This window comes from Tympanuchus pallidicinctus, unplaced genomic scaffold, assembly GCF_026119805.1.
Source record: "Tympanuchus pallidicinctus isolate F22 unplaced genomic scaffold, pur_lepc_1.0 scaffold8, whole genome shotgun sequence".
Taxonomy (NCBI): domain Eukaryota; kingdom Metazoa; phylum Chordata; class Aves; order Galliformes; family Phasianidae; genus Tympanuchus; species Tympanuchus pallidicinctus.
The window spans coordinates 28837505-28858839 of NW_026294802.1; the positions used below are offsets into that span (position 1 = coordinate 28837505).

General features: G+C 41.1%; 1 protein-coding gene across 2 annotated transcripts in view; it reads left to right on the forward strand.

Annotated features, from left to right (window-relative positions):
- The window catches only part of CPM (carboxypeptidase M), a 32610-nt gene that overhangs the window by 7826 nt on the left and 3449 nt on the right, over nucleotides 1-21335 (forward strand). For both annotated transcript variants that reach the window (XM_052669163.1, XM_052669162.1), the window contains exons 3-6: nucleotides 11158-11255; nucleotides 19171-19343; nucleotides 20290-20474; nucleotides 20740-20910. In XM_052669163.1, the coding sequence (XP_052525123.1) occupies nucleotides 11241-11255; nucleotides 19171-19343; nucleotides 20290-20474; nucleotides 20740-20910 (544 nt within the window). In that variant the 5' untranslated portion in view covers nucleotides 11158-11240. The remainder of the gene's footprint in view (nucleotides 1-11157; nucleotides 11256-19170; nucleotides 19344-20289; nucleotides 20475-20739; nucleotides 20911-21335) is intronic.

Below are 21335 nucleotides of genomic sequence, written 5' to 3' on the forward strand. Positions count from 1 at the left end.
AGTTCATTCTAAGAAACAAAAATGAATGGGATGTTTCCCACTCTAAGGGCCCCATTTAAAACACACTTAAGTAATCTGCTGAAGTCTAGAGTTTCATTTAAAAACAGGCATTCTAAAACTTACAGTGATTGCTACTTTTGCCCATTCTTGCTTCTTTTTATTTTTTCCTCTCTCCCCACTGTCCTCTGAGTGCTTCTTCTAGCAGTTTAGTTAGCAGAGTTGATGTAACTGCATGTGCCTTACATGCCTGACTACAGAAGAGCCGCAGTACTTCCACCTTCTACAGTATTTTGACCACTGTAATGCGACATCGGTTGTTTGGGTGCAGTTAATTCCGATAGCCAAACATTACACTTTTTTTGCCTGATAAAATGACCTCATACTGTCAGCAATGCCCTGACAGACTGCCTACACTCCCTACACAATTCTGAAAGAGTACTTAGCTTGGGCCAGTGTTGCACATTTGGCTTGAAAGACGATTAAAACATTGAAGAAGTCAGTCTTAGAGGTGTGGAAACTGACTGTAAGTCTCTTGCAATGAAGGACAAATAATTTGCTTAAATCTCTTTCCTTACCTTTCCTATGAATTGGTCAGTCCTCTTTGCCTTCTATGTGGTCTCCTATACCTAAAAAATAATGATGGAAGTGTGTGTGCATGCAAATGCAACTCAAACACAATTCTTATAGAAAATATGGTCAGAAATGTTTTTTTTTCCTCTATGAAATTTACCAGAAATACTATCTAGGAGAGGAAAATAAGGGGAGGAAGGAGAAAAAAAGACAACTGCTTGAAGGAAACCTGTCTTAGCAACGTAGTCCAAATGCTTTTTGTATAAAAACTTTTCTTGTACTGGAATCATTCTGTTGTAACTTTGGAAAGGAAATGTGATCTACTTATAAATAGTATATAGTTACTGTGAGCAGAGTTTATCTATAATCTGAGCTGTGGGAAAAATCACAGCTTTCCTGCCTCCTCTCTGCTTCTGGACAACTAGAAAGCAGGGAGCAGAATGTATTTGTTAAGCTTTTCTTCCTTTATTTAGAGTAGTAAAGGTGTAAGGGTACAGCTATCCTATTTTTCCCTCAGTAAGGCTCTGCAGGTTTCCACGTTTGCTTAGAAGTAGACAGAAGTGATGACTGGGTGTGATTATCAGCAGTAGCAATGCTGGCTCAGTACTCTAAGAGCTTCAGTTACACAAAAGACAGTTAATTTACCTTTTTTTTTTTTTCCCCCCTCTTTACTTTCTGGAGGCTTCTGCTTTTTGGAGCTGTGTATGTGTGTGTGTACATTTCCAACCATACAAATGAGAGGGGTGATCTTCACAGAATCACAGACGGGCTTGAGCTGGAAGGCATATTAATGATCATCCAGTTCCAACCCCATGCTGTGGGTAGGGTTGCCAACTTCTAGGTCATGCTGCCCAGGGCCCCTCCAGGTCAGGAATATCCACAACCTCTCTGGGCAGCCTGCTCCAGTGCCTCACCATCCTCTCCTTCCTAACACCTCTTCCACCTAACATCAAATTTAAATCTGCCCTCTCTTAGTTTAAAACCTTTCCCCCTTGTCCTATTGCTATCAGACTATGTCAAAAGTCTGTCTGTATTTCCCTGAGAATAAGGAAAATTGGGTGAATATTATGTTAGCTCAATGATATGAGCTGAATTGCAACTTACAGTACAAAGTCTTAAATTTTAAAACAAATTCTAGTCTCAGGCTTCTTGGAAAGAAAGAGGATTGCTCTCTGATGCCTATTCTTTTCCCAGGTGATCGACAATTTTCCTCTTGTTTGCAAGGAGAGCACAGTAATGCATCCCTCCTCGCCTACTCCAGGTGATGCAGCTTTGCAAGATAAGAGCAGTACACCTTGCATCCTTCCTGTCCAGGAAGGCACCTAGGGCTAACAGTGTTGCTGATTCCCAGTGTTTCCTAATTAAAGCTTTACTACATGTAGTTATGGCGTATTGTGTCCAGCTAGTTCAGTGAGTACAAGTATGAGCATACTTGTATATAGGCAAGATGCAATTTCTAACCCTGAAGCATTTCTTCCTTAGACCATTCTACTACATTTAGTCATGCACAGAAGAGATCTAGATTATTTTTTATAAAGCTGGATTTTTCCTTGTGAATGCAAGTTGGATGTGTGCAGTTGCTATTTCTGCTTTTTTCAACTTCCTGTGAATTAGGTAGTTAATTGAAAGGGGAGAAAAATGTGTAGGTGTGGTTGTAGCCCTCTTTTCCCTCCCAGTGAAGAGGCTGCCCTGCTGGTAAATGGTTCCACTTTGGGCACAGGAACTTTTACCACCTATGCAGTAATTCAGACAGGACAGAGCTTAGATTATGCTTTAAGAAGAAAGTTCTTCAGTTTGATGTCCAGGGCTTACTTGCAAATTCTTGTTGTTATGGAGAAGTTTGGTCTCTGGCAGTTGAAATTATTTAACGGAATGATTGTAGTGGCTGCATTACATGCTGAGTTCACAGTGGATTTAGGGCAGTTGAGTTATATTTCCTGTTTGTTCCCAGTACATATTTTCTGCATCCTAGGGTCTGCAGTTACCTGAAACATTTGAGCAGGGAGAGCTTGTACAGATCTGAAAAAGTAAAATTTGTGCTAAGGATAAAATAAAGAAAACACCGTTTTCAGTAAGAAATAGACTCCTACTGTGTCGTTCAGAAGTTCAGTCTGGTTCAGTATTCTTTTTGTCATGAACAGCTAGAGAAAACTCCAAGAATACGTTAAGCACAGAATACTTCCAAATACGTACAAATCAGGTGTTTCTGACAAAGCACATTTCCTAACTGTGATGACTTGAACTAAGTTACAGTACAAATCTTGCTTTGATGCACAGTTGCATTAGGCTGGTCTTAAAATCCAGAAGGAAACAAAGACCATCAGAACACACTCCCTTGACAAGAGAAAGGACTAAGTTGCTTCATTTGCTGTTGGTAGTCACACTGCCTGGATGTTCCTGTCATGTTTGTTAAAATGGATTACCTTTCCTAAAAGGAAGTCACTACTATTCCTTGAGAGATTTTTTTTTTAACCCATTATGAGAGAATCTAGAAGCAACTGGTTGAACTAAGGTAACTTATTAACTAAACCAGGAGCAAAGGTGGTGATAATAACAATTGTATTGTTTAAATTAATTGATCTTGCATTTTTTCCTCTCCAAACTGTTTGATTAAAAACAAAAAAAGTGACAAATACAATGTCTAGAGTATGCCAAGGATGCCTAAGTAGATATGCTTAGCAAGTTTCTTGGCAAGGTACCTCAACACTGAGGCCCTCATGTATACTAGTAGCTTTCGAGCCATGTAGGAACAACAGCCTATGGTGTCCTCCTGGTTTTCTTCTCCTTCTCTTGGCTTCGAATGCCAGGAGTAGTTTGGCCTCCTCTGCCTTTGGCATTTAAAAACAAAACAAACAAACAAACAAACAACGACAACAACAAAAACCTAGGCCAAATAAAACCGTTTAATCAGGACAAATTACATTGAGACCATCCTCCTTCTTGTACCTGGCTTGCATTATACTTTGCTTGTGATAATCCAGTGTGTTACTGTGAACTGATAGCATTTCTTTATTTTATGGACACAGTTGCTTTTCTGAAAACTACTAGAGTATACCACTTTTACACTTATCTCAGAAAATATTATAAATTACACATCTGTAAATTTGGTTTTAAAATCTTGTGCTAATAGAAGCAAGAGTTGGTGAGGAGGATAAATGTTTTGTTTGGTTTCTGGGAGTGAATATGAAAGCAGGGAGTGTAAATAACAGAGAATGCCTGTTTAGGGTAATTCTATGTGTCCATGGAGTTTTCCCCTCAGTGACCAGCACTGAATAGGACTAGTGTACATGAATTTAAAAACAGTGTTCCCTTCTGGATTGTTTTTGTTTGGATGTTTTAAAAATTGATTTCTATTTCTTGTGTTCAAATACAAGGTGCTATTGTAGAAACTGCTCTGTGTTGGCAATTTTCCATGTTTTTATATATAATGAGTAAGATCAGCTTGATTATGAGAACTGGAAATGGTACTGCATGGCGAGTCATATATACATAGGAAATAGAGGATTGTTGTCATAAGATACAAGTCCCCTGAAATTGTTTAAGCAGCTATAGGTGTCACAGACAACCAAAGATGTGTAAATCTTTAGGTAGATAAGCAAGAACTATGAGCTGTTCTGACCCCTTTCTGTTCTCAAATGCTTTGATGACAAATGACCTGTGTCTGAGGTCAGTCCTGCCATCTTGCTTATCACTTGCTGACTCTAAATCAAATTGACTGATACAGTCTCTGGAAACAGGTGCTTACTGAATATAGAGAAATTATTATTTTTGTTTATATATAACCTTTAGAGATATGTATTCTTTTCAGAGAGAGATGGCCATAAGCCTCTAAGAAAGGATACAAGGAAAGAGACCAGAAGCAAGAAATCAAACAGCATAGTCAGCACAGTAACTGTCAATGTCGGTGCATCTCTTGATGGGATGTCTGTATTAGCACTTGAAGGTTGACAGGTGGAAATGGAGAGCACAGGGTAGTCCTAGCACCTTGAAACAAAACAGCGTGGGTAGGACATCAATTAAGCATTCATTTTCTTATTGATGATTTTCACTCTCGACTGCAACCTCATTAGGAACAGTGTGTCTAGAATAGTTCTTGTGAAGTATGATCTCTTTTACAGCTTCTCTATTAAGCAGGGTACTTGGGAAAGCAAAACAAGTAGTGAGACTTTTGCCCCCTTCTGCAGGATCAGAAGCACTATTGATTTTTGGGGTATGGGCTGGGCACAATAATCTGATGTTATCTGAGGATCTTTTGGGTTTGTTCTGCTTATATATGCACCATGCTGAACACTGCTAGTCTTGCACAATTGATGTATGTGACTGATCTGTCTTTAGCGCTTCAAAATACCTTGAACAGTTTCTTATGTTTGAAGTGTCCTAGCTTCTCTTGGGATATCAGTTTTGTCATTCATTACTAATGGAAATCCAGTCCAAGTGTTTAGATAAACCTTTCCGTCAGTAGACTATGAGAATATGGTACATTGACAGCAAGGGTAAACTGATGTGCTACAGTTGCTTATACATCTGTCTGACCCTCACTTCAGGTATGCAGGTTATCCAGAGTATAAACTGTACATCTAGAATGTGTGTTTCCTGAGCAAACACAGCTGCCTTCTACTGGTTGATAATTTACAAAGTTTATATCCCTGAAGGATACTTTTTTTTTTTTTTTTTTTTTAACTTACTGTAGTCTAGAAGATACTTTATACAACAGTCTGGCTGGCTTAAACTTGCATATTTGCTCATGTCTATAATGCTACTTCTGCAGTACTACCTAATTTTAATTATTTATGTAACCAAAATCATTCAACGTGCTGCTAACTCTCAATTTTTGTTGGAATCTGAATCAAGTTGTGTGTGCTGTCGAGCAATCCTCTTGCAGAAACAAATTTAAAAATAGCTTTAGAAGTCCAGCTTGGAATGGTGATGACTAATCTGAGTAGTTAAAGTTTCAGAAAAGAGGTGTCCCGTGCTGTTTGTTAGATACCCTGACACAGTTCTGCAATGAAAAGAAAACTGTCAAGATCAATTAGTATCTTGCATGGTAATAATTTGGACTTACACTAGTGTTGCATACAAGGATGGAGTACCCAAAGACATAGCTGAAGGTTGCCAAATACAGTTAAGGAAATGTTTCTAATATTAGTATGCACTGTTAAAGTGGATTAAGGAGTGTTTGAGGGATTGTGTGGGAACTGTGGTACGTCTACAGAAGAACTTACCAAGGAGCAACTCATACCATCCTGTCTCCCCGCAGTGTTTTGTATAAGTAATACACATGGCAGTTATTTGCATCGTTTCTCTTTCTTCTGTCAAGCCATAATTATAGTAGCGGCTGCTTTTGCATTGGAAGCTGTTACATCAGCTGGTATGTTTATTTCACTGCTGTTCTCGTCGTGGAATCTAGGCTGAAGTTCTTCTGCTTATACTGGAATCAAGTATGATTGATATGATATAAGCTATGCCTAAGGTGTAACCATCACCCCATTATGTTCTCATAGATCAAAACCCTGTTTTTTTAGTCCCCCTTCTTATCTTGCACTGCTTTGATCATATGTTTTAGGGACAGAAACGTGCTTAAGTAATTTGTGTGGTGCACGATAGAATGAAGCCCTGATAGGTTAAGTTGACAAGATTGCTGAAATACCAGTAGTGCATAGCAATCTGAAGAAGTACGACAAAATTATTTATGCTTTTTAACTGCTCTGTACATACTAAGATGGCTGTCCACAGAGTTTAGAAACACATGTTTATGGATAAACCACCCTGATGGTTTGCTACTTCTTGTCAAACATGAGGGAAAACTTACTACTTCTGCTTAAGAAGGAGGATATGAAATAGAAAGACATGTAAATTGTTGTGGCTTATTTAACATCTCAAGAGTATTGCTTGAGGTCCTTACTTTGATTTGTATAATGACTGGTATCATATTGTCTTTTTTCATAAGCTTGCATCATGTTTTTTTATAGGCAACGGAAATGGATCCACATAGTTTCATACCTGAGGCTTTGATTTAGACATCTAAAAATTCAACTTTCCAGTCAAAGTCAGAACAAGTTTTGCATGACCTATGTTCAGTGCTGCATTACTCAAATTAGTTTTTAGTCAGATTTGGAGCCAGCGTGAACTGGTTTTGGACTTTGTCTTCTAATTAGCATTGGTCTTTCTCTTCTCCCTACCTTGTGCCTTTTTAGGAAGGGAGTGCCTCATGGATAGGATCTGCAGTGATGCTGATCTGTGCTGAGGTGATGTGTAGCATGTATATGGTCAGCTTGGGAGAACTGTAGTCGGCATACTACTTTTCATTAATTAAAGTAGACCTCCATGCAAACATTTTAAGCTGGTTGGCTGGGTCTGTGGGTATGGACAGCATATTGTCTAGTTAGTTCATTTCGCTTCTTAGCCACAACTGCCTTTGAAATAACAACTCTGTTTAATACATGGAACCATGAAGAACAAAGAGAAGAGAAGCAGAAGTAAACTTCAGAGCAAAACAAGGAGTGTAACCCAGTCTCCAAGGCCTACAGATAATCTGGTTTCTTTCTCACTTGATCTGGACATCGGTTTCAATTCTCTGTTTTAATTCCCACTTTTTGTGGGTCTGTTTAGAGTATTGATACCGTGTCATGAATATTGCTGTGGCAAAGGTAGAAAACTCATCAATAAATCTGCTCACCCTACCAGAAGCTGTATAATCGGGCTTTGCTCCAACGCAATTACAAACACAAGTTTGTCTTGATTACTTGCTATATAGTTCAGTGATTAGCTGAAATAATTTCTGGTTTGGCAGTGAGGAATGGTTTCTCAGTGTATGTTCAGTTGATGCAAAGCATGGGAGGTGGCTTAGCTGTTCAACTATGAAAACAGAGTTATCTAGGGCTTACTGATTAAAGGAAACTTTATCTACTGAATCTTCTTATATGCAGTAAATTACTGCTATATGGAAAGAATCTTACATCATCCCTTGTAGGTACACTATCCAGTACTGCAGGCTGAGCAGACCCAGGAATTTATTTTAATTGTTAATGGTAAGCTTAATGCTTCTCACAAGCTGGAAGTGCCAGAAAATAATTGATGTCTCAGTTCATGGGAGTGTTTATCATTATGATGGCCCTCATGCACACAAACTGTAAACAGTCTAAACATTCATGCTGGAAAGACCAATTTAGATCAGTACTTAATGCTAGTCTATACTTAGCTCTTCCATGTGCTTCCCATGAGGACCATGAGGATGATCAGAGGGCTGGAGCACCTCTCTTATGAAGACAGGCTGGGGGAGCTGGGCTTATTCAGCCTGGAGAAGAGAAGGCTGTGGGAAGTCCTCATTGTAGCCTTTCAATGCTTACAGGAAGCCTACAGGAAAGCTGGGAAAGAACTCTTTGTCAGGAAATGCAGTGATAGGACAAGATGTAACAGTTTTAAACTAAAAGTGGGTAGATTTGGGTATGTCAGGAGGAAATCCTTTATTCAGAGGGAGGCAAGGCGCTGCAACAAGTTTCCCAGAGAAGCTGTGGATGCCCCATCCCTAGAAGGCCAGGTCAGGTTGGATGGGGTTTTGAGCAATGTGGTCATGTCCCTGCTCTCAGCAGGGGCTGGAACTGAATGGTCTGTGAAACCATTCTGTGATTCTAAGGCACTGGAAATGTGGGCTTTTAAAAAAAAAAATATTGTTTTTGTTTGTTTTAAATCAGAATATATGTAATTTGCAGAAAGCCTTAAGTGACACAGAATTAGCTTGTAGCATTGATGGGTTTTTGTTGCTTTAGAACTATGGTACGGTGCAAATGCTGCTAAAAATAGGGTGCTGTTCTACATTAGCTTGTAAGATACCCTGAAAAGCCTACATGCAATGGATGTGCATGTCAGTCATCTTTGCCCTTAGTTAGATTTGAGATAGCTCTGATGGTCTTGTTTTGTTTGAAAGGAAGCAGAGGCAAATCTCAATGTCTGATTATTGGTGAGAAGATCCTCCCTTTCTAGGGACTACAGTACAGCTTGTCTATTGTAACTGGTTGGGTATTTTATATGCTACGTATTTAGATATAGGAAAGTAATCCAAACATAGTTAATATATTGGTTGGCTTGAAGTACAGATCCCACTTTCAACTGCTTCACCTTTTAGGTCACTGCTTTGTATTCGTATGGGAAATGAAAAACGATTTGAGGAAACGAATGCTTTTAGTTGACACATATTTCATTTCCTCTGAGAGGGCTTTTGACACATAGTACACTCAACCAGTTGGCTCTAAGCTATTTCAAAGACTTGCCTGTGTGCTTGATGCTCACTCTGATAACAGTCCTAGAGTTGGATGGATCTGTAACCTTACAGAAAGTGTATGCCTCCTCTGTAGGAAATAAGTGATCTACAGTTTAACTGTATTCACCTCCATCTAGAAGAGAGAGCTGGGGCACATCTCTTTTATAGGTCTTCTGCTGCCTTAATCTTATAGTTTCACCATAATCTTTTAGATGCTGGACATGCTTTTTAGCACTGCTGCTTCACCTGACCAAGCCCTGGCCAGGGAAGCTGCATGTTGTAAGGCTGCAGGTTTGAGCCTGTGGTTTGAGCTGGGGTGGAAAGGCTGCAGCCAGAAGCAGGTAGGTAGCTCCCAGTGCAGCAGTCTGTGTGGCAACTGAGAAGCCAAACATTAGGGAGGAATGTCCGATATATATATATAATATATATATATATTTAAGTTTTTTTCTTTTATTTTTCCAATAGAAGGAAGGAGAGCATGGCTTAGAGGGAAGGACTTTCTTGGTAGCTCACTATGGATTACCTCTGGATGCAACCAGGGAGAGGATAATGTTAAAGACACGGAAATCAGGTTCAGACTCTCATGCATGCTGGATTATGAATAAAAGCAGCATGTTTTCTTTCAGTACTGCTGTTTTTTTCTAGTTCCAAACATACTTCTGCAGTAAGACTTGTCTTGTTTCCACAGAATTGCACAATGGCTGGGGTTTTGGAGGAGAAAAGGGCCAGGGTTCTGGGGGCCGGTGCTTCCTTTCTCTTTTTGAAGAAAGATGTGCTTAAAAGCTAGTATCTGGCTTCTCCATTCTGCTGCTTGTCTAGACTTACAGAAGTTGAACTTTTATTATTAATGAAACAGTAGCTCTGCACACAACAAAGCTGAATAGCTTCCTCACCAAAGCACTTACTGCAAACTCATTTCTGGATGTTCCGGACGACTGCTTGCTCGCATTGTCCTTTGTAGTGGATGTCAGTGGTGGCATCTCTCAGCATTGTGTTTGCAAGGATTGAATAACAACGTCTTTGGAGTGACTGTGGACAACTAGGGAATGCTGACAGCACTCTTGTTCAATATGTCTGCTGGCATTGCAGTCTCACTGCTTCCTGATCCTAATTAATCCAAGATTCCGACTCAACCTGTGAAGTGAGCTTAGCTTGGCAACCACTGACTTCAGTTTTAATCATCTCACGGTTATTTCAGTACATCTTGTAGTGCTTCTGGTTCTCTTCAACATTTGTCTCCTGTTTGCTAAGATACTACAGTTGGTGCAGCGTTCCTGTTTTCTTTCTAGCCATGTAACTGGCTCCTTGCCGCTGGACCATGAGTGTTATGGGATCTACCTCTGGGAAACTGCTGTCTTCCAGAGTTTCCTACAGACTTAATGATCCACAGTAGTGTAGGAAGTAATGCTCTGTATTCTTGCTGATAAATAATAACAGCTGAACTCCTCCCAGATAGCTCGTGGGTCCCACTGAGCAGTGTGTGAGAGCTGGGGACAGGCAATATGAATGAGATGTCTGGCCATTAGCAGCCCATAGGCTGTGACTGCTGCTATCAAGGAACTGGTCCGGTTTCTTTGCTGCCATCTGCTGAAAGCAGTGCTGGCCCACCTAAGGGAGCAGCATAGTGGGAAGCACAGTTGTGTAGAAGAGCTCTGAAATGCCACAATATCGCTACTAATAATAACAACAACAAAAATGCCCTCTCCCATTTTCAATTGGGACTTCCAAAATATTTACTTATTTTATTACTTACTTAAAGCTCAGCTTCCTGTGCGTCTTTAATGATCTTAACTAACGCTCTTTCTGTTGCCGCTAGTTCTTACACTGTGAATTTTTGGGACGTGTTTCTGTGCATGCCAGCTCCTTCTTATTTTTTCCCTGAGCAGTAATTCATGTATGTGTTCAGCTTTTCTACCTTGTCTTTAATTAGGGGGGGGGGAAAGAAAAAAGTTTCTTCTTTGTGACAAGTATCATATATAAATACTATACATTTGCTTGGTTAATTTGATTGACAATCTTCACTGTAAAATTTGATTAGAAAAATATATATTTCATATTTCCTACCACTGTTTAAATGTTCTTGACATTTTAGGATTCACTGCACGCTTTCATTTGGAAGACAGAACAGTGGTTCCTATGACAAATTTAACAAGTATTTCTGTGAATAAATCTACTTGAAAAAACTACTATAGGATTGTCGGTGCAATTATGAAATATGGAAACTTGTTGGTCTTCTTGATGACCAACTCTTGTGTACATTTTGTTCTTTAAGTTCTGTATCATTTTATACTTTGTTTAAAAAATTGTCTTTTCCCCTTCCCCTCTTAAAGGTAGAGACCTGTGGGTTCTTGTTCTGGGAAGGTTTCCAACCCAACATAAGATTGGCATTCCAGAATTCAAGTATGTTGCTAATATGCATGGGGATGAGGTACGTTACAACTTTTGCAATGTCACTTATATCAAATATATTTACTAGAAGTTTAAGGTGATCTGCTCTCAGGTGTGTGCTGCTTATTATCAAAGTATACACGTATTTCTTTGTCAAGAAATAGCCTCAAAGAATTTCAAGAAAAAAGTTACCTTGCTATGGCAGAAGTGTTTTGGGAGATCTTTCATCATTACATTTAAGACCTTTCAAACAGAAAGAGCTTTGTCTTCTCCATAAGAATAAACCCAAAGGCTTTAATTTTACTGGCAATGAATCAGATGTAATTGTCTGCTTGTTACCAGCTGGGCATGAAGTATGACTGATGGAACTCTTCAAATCCATCCTAAGAGTGAAAAATAATTCTTGTGAACCACCAAATAAATTGTTTTTAGGGAGGCAAATTCTCTTAATTTTAAGGTAGGAATAAATACATTTGCCTAAGATAACACAGTGAATACAAAAAGCAAAGCAACTTCAGGTTGAATTTGCCTTGGAAAGAATCATTTATTAATGATAAAGAAGAAGAATGGTGATTGTGAGATTTCCAGGTGTAATATGTAAATGTGAAATAAAGTGCAAGCTTCACTCTTCTCTCTGATCTTTTCTTGCCTTCTATTTCCCTTATTCTTTAGCTTTCCCTGCTCTTATTAGGCATGTTTTGGATAAAATTGAACTACGCCATATATTTCTATGTAGACTTTAATTTCAAGGGTAAAGAATTCAACAGAGAAGTGGCAAAAACTGTCTTTGTACGCTAGACTGAATTCCCTACTCATCTACTTCCCTTGGTTTTGGAAGTGTATCCAGTGTAAAGTATTACTGATCACAAGCTGTTTCTATTATCAATGCTGTGCCTGAGCACTTGCATGCCTAGAGGCACTTGTGACATTCCATGCCAAGAATTTTCCCCGAGTTCGACTAATTTCACCTGGTTTAACAGTGGTCATTTTCAAAGTGCTGCTGGGAGTCTGACTGCTTTGGGATTTAACTCTCGTGTGGGAGGAAGCTGATTCACAGCCTCAAATGGATATGTGGTACTGGATGCCCAAAACAGAGCCTGCAGCTCATGAAACCTGTTGTGTTTCAGCAGGGGAGTGCAGGCTGCTTAGGGATTGCAGCTGTGTGGGACAGTCCCTACGGGCTGCTGGAGAAAGCTTCAAGACTGTGGTTACAGATGAGCCAGTTTTGGTGGAAAAGAATTGGAGGGGAGAATGCCATTTTGTCCAGAATGGCTTGCCTTTCAAATCTGCTGCAACTGGACATGAGGGCGGATTCCTGCAGCTACTCCTTTTGAAGCATTCACAATGGGGCACTCCTGGTACTCTTGCTACCTACAGAGATGTGCATAAGAAACTTGGGCTGTGGAGACACTCAGTGTTTACGTGCTTACATGGTTAGGGGTTGCTAGAGAGCGGGCAACCTGGCTTGCTATCTAGGATATGGATTTTGAAGTTAACTTTATAACGAATGAAGAAACCATCTAAGTGCTGTTCACAAGCTTGTCTGAGAAGAGTTGTTCCTTGAGCTAACAGCACTGGAGCTTTAGGTGCTGTATTATGTGACTCTCTAATGAGCTACGTTCTGGCTTGTTCATCAGAACAACCACGCACCTAGGAAAGATTCCAGAATTAAGGCTGATCCTCCTTATCAGGCCCCCAACCTTTGCCTTTCTTTGTGCGTGGACGTCATACTCACTTGGTGTTTGTTTTTTCTATCTGACCATAAATGTGTTTCATATGGCAGGAAATGAATTCCTCATATAGAGCCGCATTGGAGAATTTGAATATTTATTCCCATAATCTAAGATTCTGTTAGACTAGTCACTGGGGAAGGATTCAACTTCCCCTATAATAGATTAAGCAGATAAGTTTTTCATTAACTGTATGACAAGCTCCAACTTGTGCTCCACAGACTTTCATAACTTCAGATTGCTGGATTACGGCCTCATTGATCTCTGAATTCCTTTTGTGCTTCAGTGATGCTTTCCATAAGTGGTACACAGCGAGGAAATTCAGTTCTCTTCTATTGCTGATGCTCCCCCTTTAAGCTGTCACAATAATACAGACAGCACTTACCTCTGATTCAGTCAGTAGGCTTCTCCTAAAAGCACTGGGAAGCCTGAACTCTGTGTGTGCAGGCTGTTCTCATGTGCTGCTGGAGGGAAACCTGGGTTAACTGGGCGACTACCAAAGAGGGAAGCTCCACAAGAGTACGTAATGCTAGGAAGGGAGCACTTTTTTCAGAATTGGGAAGATTATGTTTAGAGTAGGTTAAGGTTTTTTTTATATACCATAAAACATGGCTGGCCAAAGCGGAATGATTTTGTCTTGTGACAGCCATTGCCAAACAGAGTGAACTTTTGCCCTGCATCCCTGGAGATGCAACAGGAGACTTTTCTCATTGTTTCTGTGCTTGAATGAAGTTGGACATCATTTTTAGCAGTACTTATTTAGCCCACGCCAAACTAAAACTGAAGATTAGCGATCGTTCTGTCACTTGGAACTTGAGTCTGAACTTCTGTGCTGGACTTGAGTCAAAATGCATTAATAGGCTGCACAAAACCCGTAGGCCTGTGAAATGTCGATGAAGTTTGCATTAAAGATGAGGGAGGTTGCCTGCTGCTCTGGGGCCCGTTCATTACAGTGGTAGTCCCTGTGTTTGAATCAAAGCACTGATTCGGGACTTCAAACAGTTCAAAGCAAATTAGAGGTTTGTCTGGTTTGGTTTTCAGCTGTTCCTCTCTGTAGGGAGCAGTGATGTGACTTACTGTGTTTTTCATTGTTTTGGTTTTTTTTCCAGTTGCAGCTCATTGTGAGTTAGGCAGCAGCTCTCTCCTGTCCCAGGGCTGTGCTCTCGTTGAAAGAGTTTCTATTCTATGTATGCAGTTGCGCATTCCTCTCTGGGGAAAAACTCATTCCTTGTCACACTGAGCAATGCCAAATCCCCTGATGCTTTGAGACGTGCAACTTTTGACCAGCAGTACTGCTGTCTGCAAAGCTAAGCTGCAGGATTTCACTAATAGGCTCTTTCTAAACCATTCATATGGTTCTAGGGCAAAGTGTATCCAAACAGAGTGTAAGCTATCTGTGTGATACTGCTTGTTCTCTGTAGTGTACTACATAGATGTGTAGCTAGAGCAGCATGCTTACAACAAGCAGTAGCACCAGTCATCACAGAATTCATCCCTTTTCCAGGGTGACAGTATTCATACCATCCTTCTCTGAAACCATTCCCTTCTAATAACTTAGTGCAGCAGTATTTTGTCTCTTTTTCACTGTGTACTGGTGGGCCTGGACTAGAATACGTGGAAGGAAAGTGTGTTTCTATTACTGGCTTGCCTCACAATTTAAGTTCATGCAGCTATACCCTATGTTATGGACGTAACCATCTCCACAGAAGGGTTTCCAGATTAGAGTAGCTCTATTGTGATAATTGGAGTGTTCTAAAACAGAAGAACAGGAAAAAAAATAGAGTGAGTCTTTTGTAGAGGGTTGTGACTTTATTTCCAAAAGTGAATAGGAGCTGCATTTGTGCTACCAAAATATCCCCATATGGTAATACATTATTTTTTTATCACAATGTTGGGCAAAAGGTTGCATCCATGTACTATAAAATCTGCTGTAATGAATTCTCAGGGCATATTCTACTGTCATTTATATATTGTACAAGACATACTATATATGTTTATATTTAATACATAGGGAGCTATTTTCTGCCTGCTTTCAGTATCAGGAGATGCGATATAAAGAAGGTTGGAGGCACGTGGCATTTCAGGATTCCCAGCAACCAGATCTATTTTTTTAACCTTACTTCAAGGAAGTGTGACACTGCTGAGATCTCTTTCAACACTCATAGGGCTGCTGCCTGCCCTCAGTTACCTTTCTGATCTCAACTCTCACCCTCCTCAACGGGAAAAGCAGTGACCCGTGTCTCAACCAGGTGAAAGTTGTGCAGATCAGAATTTGTCCAGGCAGAAACAACTCACACCAGCTGCTAGTTCAAAAGCAGGCTGGTGTTGTGCTGCTACTTTCTTCGGTTGTAAAACAAACTGCAGTCCCCACATATTTGGTATTTCCATGGTGATCACTGGTGTAGAAAGAAATGGGTGTTTGCCAAATGGCGTATGTATGAACAGTGCCTTTAAGACTGGTGGATTTTACTAAAGTAGGACAAACACAGTGGGGTGTGTCACAGCTGTGCATAATAATTAATGCTGTACAAGTGTTAAAAAAGAATGCCTTACATGTGTGGCATCTCAGCGATAAGCCTGAGGGCTGCTGGTTTCTCTACTGTAACGCTGCTCCCTTACGTGGGTCTGTATGGGAGTTGGGGCTGGAGCAAGGAGAGTGGCAGGGCTGTGCTGTTTCAAAACAGGTCCTACCTGATGGATTGGATCTCTTTCAACATAGATCAACTGAAAAAAAAAAAAAAACCAACACAAAACAAAAATCAAACAGGCCACGGTTAAGGAAAGAATTTCGATCTTAAAAAATGGGCAGCGTCTATCCACCCATAGTCCCCTGGCATTAAGTCTGTATTATTGGATAATAAAAAAGCTTTAAGACCAGATGTGATGGAGTGAAGCGTTAGGGCACAGGTACAGTCACAGCTAACCTTAATCTTTTAACAAGCTGCAGCTCAGGCTTCTTTAAATGCTTCAGCACCTGAGCTGGGTGCTGACCCAGCTGTGCCAGAAGTGACTGTCAGTAGGCTTAAGGTACGTGTTTACAGGAAGGGCAGTCACACCCTGCAGATCCATGTCCCAGCACACACATGGCTCTGCTTTCAGGACTTCCCCTGAGGATCACTGAAAGCCTTTTCTGATGATTCTCTCCCTCTGGGGCACTCAAAGAAACTTGGACAGCTGAAAGTGCAGAGAATCTTAACATGTCCCTAAAGAATCTAACTGTCCCTAAAGGTGGGGAAAAGGGCTCATCTGAGCTGTGGCAAAATAGTACACCTGGATGAGAGCCCATTGCCCTTAGGATGATGCAATTAAAACCGAAGACATGAAATCTTTGCTCTGCTCCCCACATCTATGTATTAGATAAGAGGTATGTTGAGGTATCTGTCCTTGGTGTTACTTTTAGCAGCCTGCCTCCAGCATATCGAGATTCATTTGAAGCCCTTAAGTTTAAAAAACAAAAACACCAAAAAAAAACCTTGTAGCTTGGTTGCACAGGTACAGCTGAACTTGTCAGGGTAAATGTTGGCTGGGCATTAAGTGCTTTCTGAGCGCTTGATCAAAACTGGAGCTACACTTTCTCAAACTAAGACTCCCTTCCCCTTCCTTCAAACACCTCCAGATGTGCTTTGTTAAGAAACCTTCTGGGAGTTCTGGAGGTACTCTGGAGCAAAGCAATACTATTCTGTTGTTCTACCAAAATAGAGTGGTAATACACACAGCTCAGATTAAGTACCCTCTGTGGCAGGTGGTAGCTGAATTGTTCTGGTACTCAGTACTTGGGTATGGCAATATGCAATAGGATCCCTATGCAAGGGATCCTATAAAATAGGATTTTTTAGTGCTCTATGTGTTAACAAGCCTGTGCTTAACTCTAAGTTACCATGAACATCATCCATTAAGCACTGCTGAACTGCTATTATTTATGAACATTATCCTTTTTCAGCCACCTTCTCTTTCTGCATCTTTCCCTTTCTTTTTCTGCTTCTCTACTTTTTTTTTTAATCTTGAGAGTACTTTTCTTACCAGACATTGAGGAGAAGTACTGTAGGACCAGGGGGCTCTTTCCCACTCCCTCCATGGAGCAGCCCAGTCTTGCCTGCAGTTCAGCTTCCTGTGTGGTAGGGCTGTTCTTGTTTCTCTGAGTGCTTGCTTTATCTCTGGTGCCCAGGGCCATGCTCTGGCTGACATCTCTCCCCTCCTTTCTTCCCCCCTCCCTTGCCTGCTTCCCAAGATGTCTATCACCCAGCACTGGAGCTGAGCTGCTTCTACAAGACAGGTTCTGTTGCATACCTTCGAACACCTCGCAAAGTAAATGTAGCAGACCTGTGGAGTGGTCTGGCTCCCACGTGCTGATTTGTAAGCTGCCAGCAACAGGGGAAGTTAGTATCTTTATCCCCCCCATCCAAGTCTGCTTGATGTAGAGTCCAGAAAAAGAACCACTAGTTACTGGGACAGTCAATGCATTTGTTAGTGCTGCTTCCCCCAGCAGATTAGTGGATGAGGCCTTGCAGAAGACCTTCTGGAACTGACAGGTAATAATTAAATTAGGAACAAATCTCCGCAGAGCAAGGTGGGAAAAAAGTCATTTTTCCTTATACAAGCAGCACTGCAGAATTGCTCATCTTTAGTGTGATGCTCCCAGAGGTGTGAGCTGCAGCTTAGCAGAGCAGTTTGGAACTGCTGCTCTCCCGTCCTCTTCCTGGGATAAATGTCAGCTGCTGAATAACTGAGACCCAGTTTGGTCCCAGCCTAAGTAGTGGTGCAACAGTACCAACCTGTCTTCTTGCAGGCAGAGCTCCTGCTGGGTAATGTTTGTGTTCCTACTTATGCCTACAGCGGGAGCAGGATTTGCCACTTGAAGTGAAAACCGAACAAGATATTAGTACAGCAAACAGCTGCAGACAACATTTCCTTTCCTCTGATTTCACCTTCATTTATTTACCTTACCTTGTACCAGTTTGCAAGCAAGATGAGGTTGACCAGTTTCCTTCAGTAATGTAACACCACGTTTCTCAGTTTAGGAGGGAAAGAATCATTTGTGGTACTTCAGTCTTAGTGGTGCAGGACTCATTTTAAAAAGATACTGAGATACTCCGTAGCTTGGAATTAGAGCTTGCAGTAATTTACCAGTCTCAATTCCTGGAGAAGAGTAGAGATAAGCTATCTGCAGAGCACATCCAGTTGCAAGTCTTGATTTGTTCCCATTCCAGTTTGAGATTAGGAACACTGCAGCTCCCTTGAGGCATGGGTCATGTTGCTATAGAAAGCGCTCCCGGAAAGCGTGGTGCAGCGAACGTGCTGTGCTGGTGGATGCTGGCACAGAACAATGTTGGTCTCAATTCTCTGAAATCTGCCAGAGCACACCAAAGGGGGAGATGTCCCAACAGTTTTTGTGACTTATCGAAGTTCATGTGAACAAAAATGGGTATTTAGCTTCCTTCTGCCACTGCCCTTTGAAACCTAACCTTTGAAAGGTTACATCAAAAAGGCTCTTCCATCTTTGCCAAAGAATTTGCACGTACCCATTCCATTTTCCCAGTGCCAGTGTTTATGACAATAAAATGCCTTATAACAATGTACAGCAAAAGTGGCGTCTCTCTATTTCCTGTACTGGGAATCAGCCTCTCTTAAGCCTGTATTAGAGCTGACTTCACAGAAAAGGAGATGAACAAGGAGAAAATCTGGCTCTGATAGATGGAAGGAGTCTCCTTCCTTCCCCCTCAGCTATTGCTGCCATGTGGTGATGCACAGCACGGGTGCTCGTGTGCAGGACGCAGGGACCCTCAGGCTTTGGCACAGAGCTGACTCTGCAGAGCCTCTGATATAATGCAGTGCTGCGTTTCCAGGCCCACGTGATCCCTAACAAGCAGCCTCTGCAGTTTTAGGTTTTGATAAGGCTGTGCCTTATCTATACAGGATTTAAGTAGTGTAGCTGACACAGTCAGTTTCTCATCACACAAAAAGTTCTGGTTGATCCAGGTTTAAAATCCTTGTGAAAATCTTCTAGTGACTCCTTTAATCTTTTAAATTACCTTAAATGTAATTGGAGGGAGAGCATGGAACAAAACAGTGTTGACCAGAAGGCTCTTTCACGCCTGTGTAATCCAGTTAGAACTGAAACCATACAAAAAGCTCCAACTATTCATGTATAAGGTGGTGGGGTTTGGAATGTTTTGGGTTTTTTTTCTTTCTACAGCAGACATAAGAAAACTTACGCTTCTTTTACAGACTGTAGGGAGAGAAATCTTACTCCATTTGATAGAGCACCTGGTGTCCAGCTATGGACGCGACCCAGCTATTACCCGGCTACTCAATAATACCCGGATTCACATCATGCCAACGATGAACCCCGATGGCTTTGAAGCTACAGTGGTGCCCGATTGTTATTACTCACGAGGAAGGTATGGGTGGCTTAGGTGGGTGGAAGTGGGTAAGGGAAATGGGCGTGGGGTAATGATTGGAGTTAGCAAAGAGGCTGAATCATACTGAGTGGAGAGAATAGTCCAGTGGATGCATTAGGGCTAAGTTTGGCCTCTGCTGTTCAGAAGAGTCACTGTTACAGGACAGTTTTTGGAAGAGTGAGTCACGCAGATGTTTGTATGTGGTGTGGTCAGAGAAAATTAGTCAGAAGGATATAACGACCTGACCTTCTGGGCAGGAGACCCAGGCTGTGAATAGAAGTACAATGACCTCTTTAGACCTTTAGAGTACTATATTAAAAAAAAAAAATGTCCACCCACAGAGATCTTTTTCAGTTAGAGAACTGTGTAACCCTTCTTCGTGTTTGCAGTTCATACTGAATGCAGATCTACTTAGTAAGAGGGAAAACTACAAAAACATAGCTTGCTTTAATAGGTGCTGTGCTAGGAAAAAAAAAGTCTCACATGGGAAAATGTAACCCAGAGTTGCATCTTGCACTACTTCTGCATTTTTTAACATAAACTGCAATGACCAAAAAGGGGAGGAAAAGTTTAATTGGCTAGAAGAGGGGGAAGAAGAGGAGAGAGTGGAAGAATTGGAAGAAATGTCAAAGGGATGAAGTTGGAATGTGAAGAAGGAGCAAACTCATGAGCTACTAGTTCTCCTGGAGCTTTGGCCGTGGCAACACCAGGAGCAAGGGAAATGGTGCTCTAGGTAGAAAGAATTCTGAGTTCTCCAGGTGGGTAGTGCTTGCAGAAAGCATACTGAAATCTATTTTCTGAATGCTTGAGGAGATAAATTTCAGTGGCCATCTTACTTGCTCGCTGAAGGCACCAGCGTGCCCCAGTTCTCCAGTTCTGTTGGGCTGGTGCTGTTGAGATGCCTATGGGCAAAATGGTAACAGGAGTGCCTTCTCTCTTTCCTAAGGTACAATAAGAATGGAGAAGATCTGAACAGAAATTTTCCCGATGCCTTTGAAAATAACAACAATATCATTCAGCCAGAGACTCAAGCAGTGATAAACTGGATAAAAAATGAAACATTTGTTCTTTCAGCAAACCTGCATGGGGGTGCCCTGGTTGCCAGTTATACATTCGATAACGGCAACTCAGGTAAGCCTGGAACAAGTTCTTTCTTCCACAGTTGATTCATTTTAGGAATTTTTGCTCTACCAAAGCAAAATGTTTAAGGTTTTCTACAAGGTATTTTTCAGCTTTTAAGTTGGGATGGGCTGGTTTTGGTAAACATCAAGGACAAAATAGGTTATTGAAAGACACTGCGTGCTTTGACTATCTGTGAAGTTCTTATCCTGTGTAAAAGATGATGCTGTATGTTTTATCAGTAAAGAGAATTACAATGGCTGTCTTCATTCTGCAGTTACTGGCACTTCAAATGGTTACAGCAGGTCTCCAGATGATGATGTTTTTGTTCACCTGGCAAAAACCTATTCTTTCAACCATGCCAGCATGTACAAAGGGACTGGGTGTGACAGCAGACAGACCTTCCCAGATGGCATTACCAATGGGTACTCCTGGTACCAGCTGGAAGGTAAGAATGTCCATGCTGCTTTTTCAGCTACCTCAGATTCCTTCTTGCTTCTGCCACCTGATGATAAGAGCAATGACTGCAAGGATCGATTGGAGTAGCTAGTGAGAAATGAGGAAGACAGCCCCAACAGGGATTATCTGAGAGGATACAGGTTAGCAGACTCCTCATCAGCATTGACAAGAGTGAAATGAGACAGCTTCTGCTCTGGCTTTGTCTGTATCCTTTCTTAGGGCATATATTGCACACATACATATGCATATACAGCTGCCTGCTGCTCCAGCAACAAGTTGAGAACCTCTGTTCTCCTTTCAGAAAGAAAACAAATGTTTGGCACTTATATTACCCGTAGGGAAAAAAAAAAAAGATTACTGAAATAAATCTTTTTCATTTCTGTTTTCACATGGCCAAATAGAATATGGGTCCTG